This window comes from Pogona vitticeps, chromosome 1 (genome assembly GCF_051106095.1).
Source record: "Pogona vitticeps strain Pit_001003342236 chromosome 1, PviZW2.1, whole genome shotgun sequence".
Lineage (NCBI taxonomy): Eukaryota > Metazoa > Chordata > Lepidosauria > Squamata > Agamidae > Pogona > Pogona vitticeps.
The window spans coordinates 225,705,551-225,718,604 of NC_135783.1; the positions used below are offsets into that span (position 1 = coordinate 225,705,551).

The 13,054-nt window shown below is 37.3% G+C and overlaps 1 protein-coding gene across 2 annotated transcripts in view; it reads right to left on the bottom strand.

Annotated features, from left to right (window-relative positions):
- The window catches only part of MGAT5 (alpha-1,6-mannosylglycoprotein 6-beta-N-acetylglucosaminyltransferase), a 148,766-nt gene that overhangs the window by 30,929 nt on the left and 104,783 nt on the right, over window positions 1-13,054 (bottom strand). For both annotated transcript variants that reach the window (XM_072984188.2, XM_072984195.2), the window contains exons 6-11: window positions 10,307-10,378; window positions 9,348-9,509; window positions 8,127-8,296; window positions 4,451-4,585; window positions 3,803-3,936; window positions 1,251-1,384 (exon numbers count right to left, since the gene is read on the bottom strand). In XM_072984188.2, the coding sequence (XP_072840289.1) occupies window positions 1,251-1,384; window positions 3,803-3,936; window positions 4,451-4,585; window positions 8,127-8,296; window positions 9,348-9,509; window positions 10,307-10,378 (807 nt within the window). The remainder of the gene's footprint in view (window positions 1-1,250; window positions 1,385-3,802; window positions 3,937-4,450; window positions 4,586-8,126; window positions 8,297-9,347; window positions 9,510-10,306; window positions 10,379-13,054) is intronic.

Genomic DNA, 13,054 nt, shown 5'->3' on the forward strand with positions numbered 1-13,054 from the left:
CAAGATTGATTCAAACCTTCATTCTGAAGAACGGGCAAAGCTAGCCCACAGAAAATATACAGCTCTTTCTTCTTTTTGTGGCCCTGCACCACCACAAAAAAGTTGTGGTTCTGTCCCAAATTCCCCCTCTGCCTTCCAGACTACTCTAAAGAGAACTCCTTCCCTCCAAGTTTGTAAGGTATATAAGCCTCCCACTTATTCAAAGTAAAAAAAAATATTTCTTTTTAAAAAAACCAGCAGTGCCTACTTTGATTTCTGCTGCTGAATTTCAGCAGCATACAGAAGCAGCAGCATGTGGGTGGCAGAGATTCCAGATGTTTTGGACACTGGGCCCACTCATATCTTGCTCCAAAAATATGCAAATAACTCTCAGAAGAAAATCCTAAACAAAATCTCCATGATAAAAGTTACACTTTTCTTCTATCTGTACTGTGTTTTGACAAAAGAAAATACCTCCTAGCCAGTGCTAAGAGGTTTTAGTCATTTAAGAGCTTTAAGATTTGGGAAAAATACCAAGTTTGACCGCCACACGCTCACTAAGGAGAAAGAACTCATTCTATGCCCTTCTGAAAGTGCTAATAGCCTAGTGTACCACTGATCAAGCCTTCATAAATAACGCTTTCCAAAATACAATTCAAAGAGTACTTGAACATACAACATTCACGGTAACTCTTTAGAGAGAAACAGACAAAAATATATATAAATAAACCAAAATGAGAGAGACCAAGCCTTCTGTTTAAACATCTTACAGTGCTTGCTAAGTTCCCTAACATAACAATCTGCCAGCAAATTCATCAAGAGAATTGCTGCATTGGGGCTAATTAACTCCTCCAAATAAGGTTACAAAATTTCCCCTGGACTCTTAGAATAGCCCAAGACCTTGGCCTTCCCTTGACCAAGATATGTGCAGCTAAAAGGTCTTAAGTTATTCAATGTGCTACATATGCACATCAGCATTAGCTTTATTTTTACTTTCAGATGAGGTATTCAATTAATATGGATTCCTGTGTAAGTATGGAATTATAAACATGCTTTCTGGTGCAATAAATCTGTGATGCAAAAGCACTGTACATTAGAATGAAGAAAATGCTGCCTTTTGGTGAAAAGCTCTTCAACAGTTATATTTGCTCGACATTTTTTTCTTGAAAATCTGCCCCAAATAATGATTAAAACACAGCATATTTTAAATCTTCAACTTTGTGTTCTGCGTTATTAAAATTAAGTTAAAGAAAGGGTCTTTAGCAACTCACCTTCCAAAAGTTGTCAACTTTGCCATAGACGAGCGACTGATTCTGCCTTTTAATCACATTGAAGTGCTTGATATCACTGGAATTTAGGTACTGCTCTACAACAAAACCAAGGAAGCTGTTGTCTGGAGTGTGAGCTGCAAACCAAACAAGAAAAAGTCACTGTTACATCATTTCATTTCTGATAACTTATAGCTATTAAATGTCTAGAAGACATCTTATACTTTTATCTATGTACATTCAAAAACAGATCTGGAAGTTGAGTCATGGCAACTGAACTTATTCCTTAATAGGTTGAAACGTTTTGCTACTCATCTAAGTAGCTTCTTCAGTCTGAGGAGAGTTGGTAGGCAACTCCTGATAGATCCTCCAGGTTGATTTCACTTTCCCCTGGTCTGAATAGTCTCATTAGATGGATGGTCCTTCACAGTGGTCTTTCTGGTGCTGTCTGGTCCTGATCTTTCTGGGGATGGATGAAAGGGTAGCATGGTAAATAGGAGACAGATTGTTATCTAAGGCCTCCACCCCTATTGAGTGAGGGGTTTTCTATATGCACATGTATGGCCTCCCTGACCCCTCTCACAAACCACCTATTGTCTCAGTCCAAAATGAGTACATTCTGGTCACCAAATGAGTGTCCTTTGTCCTTCAAATGAAGGAAAACTGCTGATTGTGGTCCTAAGCCATTGTCCCTAGTCCTTTCTTTGTCCTTCTAAGGAGCCTATTTAGGCCAGGGGGAAGTCAAACCAAGGTGGAGGATATATAAGGGATCTCCTACCAACTCTCCTCAGACTGAAGAAGCTACTTGAAGGAACAGAGAAAAAATTCAACCTAGTAAGAAATAAGTCCAGTTGCTATGACTCAACTTCCAGATAACCTCACCTGGATGACTGAGAATCTTCACAGATATATTAAAAAACAGAAGACTCCAAAGCTGATGGGATATTTACAACAAATGCTTTGATATTAAACATAAATATTAAATGACATACTATAATAATCTTATATGTGTACATATTTTTGTGGTTATATAATGCAGTACTCCCAGGAGCTACTGTAACATGAATAAATTAAACCACTTTTAAAACAAACTCCTTCCATGAACCCCCTGTTGATAAAAAATTACACTGCAGTGATTTTTCTGAAATAAAAATTTTCTAGTTCTCCCTTCCTGAAGAGCCAGAGGCCCCCATGGGATCCCTTTCATCACAGGGAGGCCACTGTGGGCTGTGGGGAAGTCTTCAATTTTTTTTTAAATTGTTGCCAGCTGTGAAATCATGCCAGCAGAGGAACAGGACTGCGGTCAGAGAACTGCAAACATTCTTCAGGTTAGGATACTCTGTGTTTCTTTTATTAAGGGCCAAAAAAATAGATATCACCAAGCCATGAAGCTTGAAGGCACAGGAAGACTAAGTTGATGCAAATCTGAAAAGAGGTAACTGTACTACTTTTGTTTTAATGCAGATTATAACTTAATTAATAACTGAGTGAAAATTTAAATCTAGATGCCATTGGCACAAAGCAGCTTAAAGGGACGTATAAATTAAGAATCTGAAAAAGGCACAGATCACCAAACAATTTTCCTGAACAATCCAGCCACCAGTATACTATGTTATAATGTTACATTAACAGTACCATAATAAGTGGTTGTATTTTTGGAGAGACATGAAAAACTTCTCATTACTTTCAACATATGTCACAACAAGAAACCATTTCTTTTCTACAAAATAAAGTTCCATGTTAGATTTGTGACTAGATCCTACGTTCTTATTTTTTTTTAAAGTCCATTCAGTGGAATGATTGACCTCTTGAACACATGCCCTGTTCCCACTGCAAAAGAGATTTAAAAATATATTTTGAATGATTTAGGAGATTCACATTAAAGAAGAAAAGCTACAGGGGCTTGGAAGGGGCTTCAGTCACAGGAACCTACAGACACAACTGAGCTAATCAGAGATACAACAGAACTACTGCAAAATAAAGCTAATCTACCTTGTCCTTCCAATCCAATCCAATGCAATCAAGAAATCTGTACCCATATTCCTTGATGTAACAAAATGCCAATTAGAGGACACAGAATTCATTTTATGTAATTATACAATTCTTTACTCCCAGAATTGGCATCTATATGCTTTTCTTAAAAGTGGGCCAGTAGTAGGAACAGTAATAAGCTAAATAAATTGTCTGAGTAACTGAATAAAGTAAGAAATCAATTTGTTTTATTGTCCTACAGACAAAATAAACTTACCAACAGAGAACCTTCATAATGTTGGATATTAAATTTGACCCCCAGGATTTACCCCACTCCAGAAAAATTAATATGAAAAAATAAGAACTGTGTGGTATAGCCACTGAATAGTAATTGGACATTTTAATATTTGTTTATTATATATGCAATACAGATCTGTATTCTGGAAGACAGAATTTAAATTTTCTTAGTTACCCTTTATTTTACTAGTTTGTGGACTTCTCTATTTTATCCATTTTTGGATTTCTCTTTGTAGATATATAACTTCTCCCTAAAGTAATTATTTTTGTAAACAAGGTTAACTTACGAAACATGGTATAGAATTGTTGTGGATTAAGGTTCCACTTCCCCCAGGGTGTTTTATGGCCTTTAGACTGGGCATAATGAGCATGGTTAAACTCTGGTTCAGTCCCAAATGAATCTAGCACCCGCAACATACACCTATGTGAAAAGAAAGCAAAGCAACAATAAAGTTAGTAATTGACTCTTACACCATCTAAAACTGAAACAAAAAGAAAAGCAATCAGTTCCTGCATATTTCAGCATAAAGGCAATTACTTACTGCAAGAGCAATCTCTGTTTCCTCTCAATGTTTTCCAACCTTGGGTAACCCAGGTGTTAGACTACAAGTTCCAGAAGCCTTCACCCTCAGATGTTCCTTCTGCAGTTTCTGGGAGATGCAGTCAAAAAACACCCATGTTACCCAAGGTTGGGAACCACTGCTCTAGATAATCACCTAAATTTCCATTTCATGACAAGTCATGGTTCACCATTTTATTTAAACCCTCAATATACAAGAGTTTCCTTTCTTTCTTCAACAGAATTTGAAGCTGATATGGAATCCTTCCCCAGACTAACTGGTCTCCTCATCCTCAAGTCTAAAAACACAGCTCTTCTTTTTTTTTTTAATGGAAATGAAATATTTATAAGTTGCTTTATATGCTACTATACTTACTGATAGTGAACCCAGGACGGTCCAAGGGTTTTCTTGAACTGAGTGAGCCCAACAATGTCAATGTAAATAAGTTCTACTACTTTATCCCCCTGTGTAGGGCAGCCAGACCGGTTACCAACAACCTTCTTCATAATCCTATTATAAGAAAAAGGAAGAAGATATTTCTCTCAAATTGCTGCATTTGCATGCAAGATCAACATGTAAATATAATTTTATCGGTAATTTTGCATGACATATTCAGAGACAGAATGACCAGCAGGGTAGTACATGTATTCACAATGAATAGGAGGCAGTGGTTTTGGAGGGCCTAATGTATCCTAACAACAACTCACTGGCTCTCAGCTAATATCTCAATGACCAATGCAAAAAACAGTTCTTTCTTTCTTCACGTCAGAAGCACCACAGTGCAATTAATTAATATATCACATAAATGTCGCCCAATAATGGGCAACATCAAAGGCATTTGGGCAGCTAAAATCAAGTCATCCCTAGCACATGTTGAAGGGCACAAGAGTACACTGACATTGGTGTAAAGCTCCCTGTTCTCCACATTTTCCAAAGAATAAGTTTGTATGAAAACCCTATTTTCTAAAGTTCATGTTTGGTTCTGTCAGCTCCAATAACACAAATGTTGTCAAGTTCTGACAAAAAATTTAGAAAGGCATGCAGCTTTTTCTGTCCTTTCTCTTCCCTCACAGTCAGTCACAAGCTATCCAGGACAGCATAGGAATGATGAACAAGAGCTGGAGCAGGAAATGAAATGAACCAACATCTGCTTTGCCACATTGTGTGGCTTTCAGTTCCTGTAGGGCATCCAAGCCTAGTTTCTCCTGTCTTGCCTGGATACCACAGCTTGGAAATGAATTGGTTAAAAACCATTAGTTACATAAATTTCTTAAAATTTCTAACGCTGGCCAAAATAAACTAAACTAATGAACATCAACTATTACATCGAGGTAAGATTGTTGACATCATGTTGAATTTTAAAATCATTATTGAAATGTTTAATGTATTAGGAATAACACATCAGATTAATAGGATATTATTTTCACATTTCAATATTAAGGAATTAGATGCCTTTCAGTGATTCAGTGATGATGTATTAGCACTAATAATAGCATTCCTAAGCTCTGGCATAACATACACAGCTTGCTGCCTTCTAGATTGACACAGGTAGCTAGATAAAGCTCGTGACTGACTTGAGTTCTGCTATTTCCTTTATGAGCCATCAAAAAGAGAGAATGACACTTCCTCTCTCTCTTCCCCACTCTGATGATAGATTAATTCTGATTTCATGGCTGCACTCAAAGAGAATTAGTGGGTAAGGATTCTGTAGAATCATGGCTTAACATGTTTACTTATTTGCTCCTGCCTAGCTCTTCCTTGCTAGCAGTGCTGCTATAACAGGAAAGAGGCATTTATTTAATACAGCCAAAATCCTATACTTGAGTAAGGGAAACTGTGCAAACTGCCCAGAATGGCCTTGGCTGCCAGATGGGTGGTATACCTACCTACCTACCTACCTACCTACCTACCTACCTACCTACCTACCTACCTACCTACCTACCTACCTACCTACCTACCTACCTACCTACCTACCAACCAACCAACCAACCAACCAACCAACCAACCAACCAACCAACCAACCAACCAAACCAACCAAACCAACCAACCTTGGTGGAAAATGCCACTTAATAATAAGTGACTGTGCTAGGAATGTGACCAGCACTTCCTTAATGAGTGGCAGTTTGTTGCCAAGATCAGACATGGGATATTCATATTACAAATACTGTCACCACAGGTGCCAGGGAAAACCAGACCCTCCCCCTGAACGAGCGAGTCCACCTACTGCTCACCACACGGCGCACACAACAGATGTAGTTCTCGTTGCATCGATCTGGGAAGCAGCCTGGCTGGCACATTCCTGGCCTCCCTGCACAGCTGACCACTCCAGCAAGGAGGTGGGATGATGAGTCCCTCCAATCAGCTGTTGAGAGCCTGGCACTGGCCAGGCTGCTTCCTTGATTGGTGCAATGAAAATGATGCCTGCTGTGTGCCAAGCACTAAGTGGACCTGCCAGTTTTGAGGGGGATGGTCCAGTTTTCCCAGGCACCTACGATGCTGATATTAGTATTCGTATCCCCATGGATGCGAATGCAAATATCCCACATCTAGTCAAAACTTGTATGATTTTCCTTGATGCAGGAGTCAATTAACAATAGTATTCTGGACATTGTATAAAAACAAGAGTCTTGTCTTGTTGCTCCCAGACAAGAGAGTCTTCATGAACTATGAAAAAACCCTAATTTCTTCTGGCTTGTAAAGCAAATGGCAATCCATGATTTAGACAAAACGCTAAACAAACACTACCTGTTTTTCTTTAATGGTCATGCTGGGGGAAGGGGGCAAGGCAGAAAAGTGAGCAGGCTGCCTGCCTCAGGACCACAGCTCTTCATACTGTATTAACACAGCCCATATCATTGAAAAGTGAGCTATATGCTGGGAAAATCTAAAATGGTCCTCCTGTCAAGACAGAAGCTGGTCTTAAAAAATTGGTCTTTCCTTTTGTTAAACCAGCTTGACAGATCCACCTTTTCTTGACAAAATATGCTGACCTCTTTTTGCAGCAGAACTATTTGTATTTGAAGAAGTATTGCTGTGGTATTAATGTGCTGAAACTTTAGAGACAGGATTAACTTCATAACTTGATTAGCATCAAGACAAACAAGAAAATCCGTGCATGCAGTACTGTACAGGCTATTCTAAGCAGACTGAAAATAAAAATGCTCCAGAAGAATTCTTCCCACACATGTGGTTATTCATATGTAGTACTATTATCAAGCAAGGTATGACTAATCTTTCCATCCCACACTGTAAACATTTTCACTTGAAACTACATATTTATACAGTACAATACAATTCAATACAATACAACACATACGCACTTCCATGGCTAGCTTCTATACATACAACAGACTTAATTTACAAGAAAGCAAAATAGAAAAATTCTTTCAGGCTTATTTAACTGAGTCATTGTACAGCTGAACAGTCTTTGAAGCCTTATCAACAATGCTTATCAGTGCTCAACGTTTAACAAGTGCCCTTTCTGAAACACCTGTTCAATTAAAATAGCCCACACAATGAAAACAGCAGGGTGATTAGTGTTGTGATTCTCTTAACTTTTTCAGATAAATATTCTAAATGAAGCAGTTCAAAATTAAGAGCAACATGGAGTAAGGTTTACAGATCAAAACCTCAAACCTTGTTGCAAACAGCAATGACTTTATCAAAAATTTAATTTATTGACAACCAGTTTCTTGTTCAGAAATAAAGTTCATCCAAGAAAACAACAAATTAGAACAGCCAGTCACTGATCTTCCTCCAGATGTCTAGCACACCTGTACTAGCAGAGAATAAAGCTGCCTCGTTTGAATTTTCCTGCATTCATTTAATCAAGTCTCAGGAGGAAGCAACCACAATGCAAGCATATTATCCTTTTCATGGTGCATATATTTAGCTTATGAAAATAATCTCCTTATTGCTGTTTAGTGAATTATCCCTTTCATTTCCCTCTTCACAAAATTATAGACTCTACAATAACAGCTTCAAGAGAGCGCTCTGGTTAAGGGAGGGTCCTTCAGTACTCTAGTTTCAAGATGGAAAATAATCTCCTTACTCCTTTAGCTCTGCCAATGAAGCTGAAATCCTAATGTCATGGCCCAGTAAATAGAGAGATGTAATTAAATCACTCCACTGGACTAATTCACCAAGTGGGCCACCACTAAAAGCGTTCTCTGCTATCTTGAACCCAGATTCTTTTGTGAGGAGTCCCAGATGAACAAGGACCTGTAAGAGAATGTAAAAAATAAATAAGTATTGGTATTAAGCATAGAGTTGAAACCAGCAGAACAGAGTGTCGATTCATATTCAGGTTTGGTGGCAAATTAATCAGAAGCATAACCACTTTTTATATCAGTAACTCCAACTGACAGGGCTTAGAACTGTGTTTGTTTGGCACTAAAGAAAACTAAAACATTCTGGCATGTGTATGTCTTAACAATTTTTAACACTTACAAAACACTATCTTAAGTACTATATAGTGCAAGGTAACAGAGTTTATGTCTGGTGGCCCATCCTCTATAGTAAATTCTATGAAGATGGACAGGTTCTTGCCAGTTTCAACTTATATCTGTTTCAATTTAATGTTAGGATACAGCATTTAGTTTCCACCTATTGCCTTGCTGAGAAGTATCCTGTGTTCTTCAACATCTAGTGATTTCTCTACATATGCAGACTAAGTGCTTTCCAGTGTTAATTGATGGTAGCTGGTTTGATTTAGCTGAATGGAAATCATCAACATTCTTGTCTCACTATGCAGCTGAATCTAAGTAATATTTCATAACAACAACAACAACAAAAATCATCCAAGAGACATTGCATTTTCCTCCAAAAAGCAATTTATCTGCCCGGAAGTAAGATTTCCTATTATGATACAGGTTGCTAACGCCCGAGATCGGCTTATCATTAGGACCTGATTCCATAGAGAAACCACATGCTAGTAACTGCCCTGAAGTACCAATATTTACCTCAGATATACCCTCATATTCTCCTTTCCTTATCATCTGTGCCTTTTCTAAGTCTGTACAACTTATTTTATTTAGTGTACAGCACCTATTACATAGTAGGCCTATGTATTGTATTACTGTGTGGAAGCATTTCTTAGCATTTTATCTGATGAGAAACTCTTGAGAGTATACACCAACTGTGTTCAATCAGCCCTCACCGGATACTGAATGAGTAACTGGCAGCATTTTAGAGATACAAAACCAGATAGTGCATTGCAGTTTCCTAGATACAGCAATGTAAATGTTTATGTCAGGTTTAAAACAGAACTCACTTTTTTCCGTTTTCTCTTCTCCAAGTTTTGTTTTTCAGCAAGTGACTTGATTGCTTCTATCCAAGTATCAGCCATTCTCCTAATTCGTAGCATCATCCACCGAAACTCTTCATGTCTGGACATCATTTTGTATAGCAAATCAAAATTGGTTCTTATTTCAGCCTTCAATTACACAGGAAGATTAAGAAGTCAGTGATACTATAGCCAAGAACACCCCCCATGAATCCCCTCTAAAATGTGCATTTGTATCAGGTGGCACATCTATAATCCATTTTTCCATGAATATGAAAGTTAGATACATTCTTTTTTTCTTTTTAAATCAAGCTCAAGAAACAGGAAAATAGGTACATTAACTATATGGTGTTACTTTGGCAATTTTACATTCTGAACTTAATGATTAAAAGCAGCTGATTCAGCTTCCTGAAATATGATAGAAATGTTTATTAAATGCTTATCATATTTATACTTCTACGTTTTAAATATAGATATACAATATTAAATATATAAATTGGCTGTTAGCTCAAAATCTAACAATATAGTTTTATTTCCAATGAAATAAAGCATAATTTAAAAATCAGATCAATATGGAACTAGTGAAGCTAGTCTGTGTTTAAAGGTTCTCCCCCACCTTTAATCATACTAATATTCCGCCATTAACAAAATTAACTTTAGATATCAAAAATTTCCCCACTGTCTTAATCTTTTTTTATATATAATATGAAAAATATGCATTACTATTTGCTGAAATGTCTACAAATATTAAAAAACTAGGAACAAAGTATCTCCTCCCCACTAAAATAAAACAATGAAAAAAGGTGACAAACTAGTATTATAGAATTATTGGGCATGAATCCAATCTGGACTTATTTATGACCCATTAATTGTCTTTCTCCAAAAAGTTAACCAAGAGTAACAACTAATGCCCATTCATTTTCAAAACTGTACAGCATGCTTCTCACCATTGTCTTTTGATCAGTTTCTTCATTAGGATTCTTTGCTCTCCAGGGTAAACGAGGACACCAGTTTTCAACCTGCACAAATGGGGAACTTCTGTTAAATTCAGTGTCAAAGGAATGGACCAACATGTTGAAACAATTTTTCATAGGATCATAGCAAAGCAAAGCGTGCTGCTTATATACCGCCCCATAGCACCTCAAGCACTCTCTGGGCGATTTACAAGTTAATTATGCAGGCTACACATTGCCCCCCAGCAAGCTGGGTACTCATTTTACCGATCTCGGAAGGATGGAAGGCTGAGTCAACCTTGAGCCGCTACCTGGGATTGAACCCCAGGTTGTGAGCACAGTTTTGGCTGCAGTACAGCGGTTTAACCACTGCGCCACGAGTTTTTAGAATCATGAATTGGAAAGGGCCTATTTTCCTTGATGTGATTCTTTCCTCAATTTCTGGGAGTCACAATAGAGCAATACAAGGTAACCAGGTGACAAAACAAAGGGACCTTATTTGGCAGGTATTTGAGAGAGCAACAAAAGTTCAAAAGATGAAGAAAACAGGCTAGCAATTAGACGCTTCTTTTCAACCTCTGCAATAAACAGGCTATCTTTTAATAATGGATTGAATCCAAAATATATAATTTTAAAAGATTCAGTTCTGAAGTGCTCAGGGAGTTGAGGCTATTGAAGTAGAATTTTCAAGAGAGCAGGACAGGAAGGTAAACTTTTGGCAGGAAGAAAGGAAGGACCCCCCCCCCATGAGTAATCAAGACTAAACAAAAAGGTGTAAGATAAAGATTACGTATTTTCCTTTATATAAATAATATCTTTACTATTCATAATCTGCCTGTCTGCTTTAATACATCAGAATGTTATCAATCCAGTCTCTAATGCTTAGGACACTGGCAGTGTTACTAAAGGATTGAATCCAGACTTAGTTATGACTTAATTTTCCAGCAATTCTGAACTAAGCTTTAAATCTGCATCAAGTCTAATTTGAACTGTACCTAAAGTTGTTGTAGCAAATAAAGATTTATGTTTTGGTGGTAACTAATTTTTCACACTTTGGCCAAATTTCTTATTGAATAATTGGTGGAAGGGTGATCAACTTGACTGCAATCCGTTTTACTGTCTCTGACATTATAGGCAATCTACCACTGCTGGGTCACCTGGGAGGGGGAGACTGTTGATAGTTAAAAAGTTGCTGCTTCAGTCCTGCAGGCTGCCTGACTCATCTTCAATGAGACTGATTTGTATGGTAAGCCCCAAGACTGAACAAGCAACTGTTTTTATTACCAGCAATTTCCAGTCAGTGACATCATCACCCTTACACAAAGATAATTTAGTCAACAGGATATGGGGCTTTGAAATGTTAAGACTAGTAGACCAAAGCTGTCTCATGTTTTTGTCTCAAAAAACTAAAAAAAAATTGTCAATATCTTATTGTTGTGAACAAATCAAACAACTTACACACAATATTGAAAGAACTACTTGGAGTTATATTCTTGCTTTTTCTTTCAATGGAAACATGTGATGTGAGCATAGTGTACAAAGAAGGAATATTTCTTCTTTTCTTTCCCTTCATTCCCCCCCCCCAAAAAAAACTATCTTCAAAAAAGTACATTCCTGTGCAAATTACTCTGCTCAAACACCAAAGCTTCTGTTAGTACTGGAAGGCATCCAAGCTTCCACTGGCATCTGCATGAGTTTCCATTCCTGGATTAAGAGCAGCTTTGACGGTTGGGTGTGATTTTTTAATTGGCAAAATGAAGGTGAAGCAAAGAGTTACATTTTCTTCCTTACTCAGTACAGTCTCGATCAGGGTTCACTGTACCTGCTATTTCTTTCCATTTTTAAAAACAAGAATGCAATTTTGATTGCCATATGTTGCTTGGTCCTATGGTATTAGATGTACAACGTATGTACCTCTCTGCTGTAAAAAAATGCTATAAAATATTTTTCTTCTGTATAATATACCGTACATCAGGATTTAAGAATTTCCCATAAGTTAAACCATATATAAGCTGCTTTTTAAAAATAGCCTGAAAGAAAGAATGAGGGACACTTCTGATCATGGGCAGAACTTTTAGTGTCTCAATCCTAATACACAGAACACCCAGAGGGACAGAAGAATGTAACTGTCACCTACAATTATATCTGAATCCCTGACAACTCAGCAAGGCCTCTTTCAAGAGTCAAAAGGTTATGGTGCAGATTCTTTCCAAAATCTTCTAAAACCAAACATTGATTTTGCACAGTGCTGTCACCAATATCAGTGCAGCTTATACAAAGACAACTATCCAATTACCAAACACACTTCAACTTATTAACAAGTAACTTTGCATTTTTGTCATGTTCCTGCAATATTTAATATTTCTATTAAACAGTACCATGTTACGTACATGAGAAAGTGCTACATATTCTAAATTACAAACTCGTCTGAAGTCACTGAAGAAAACAGTAATTCAAGACAGTGGTGAGCTAATCTAAAAAAAAGCATAGAAATTCCTTGTCACAAACAAATATGATCATGAATGCTACAACTTAATTTCTTTGTTCTGGTGGGTTTAAGCATTGGGTGCCTCCAACTGCATTCAGCATCATTTTTCTAACAGTCAAAATTGAATGAACAGGCAAAAACCTGGCCTACACTTAGACTTGATTTATATAAGTACAGTACATTTATGATATCTACACAGATTTACGTGCATGAGGGACTGTGGTTCATTGAGATTTTGTTGTGTGTGGAAAGGA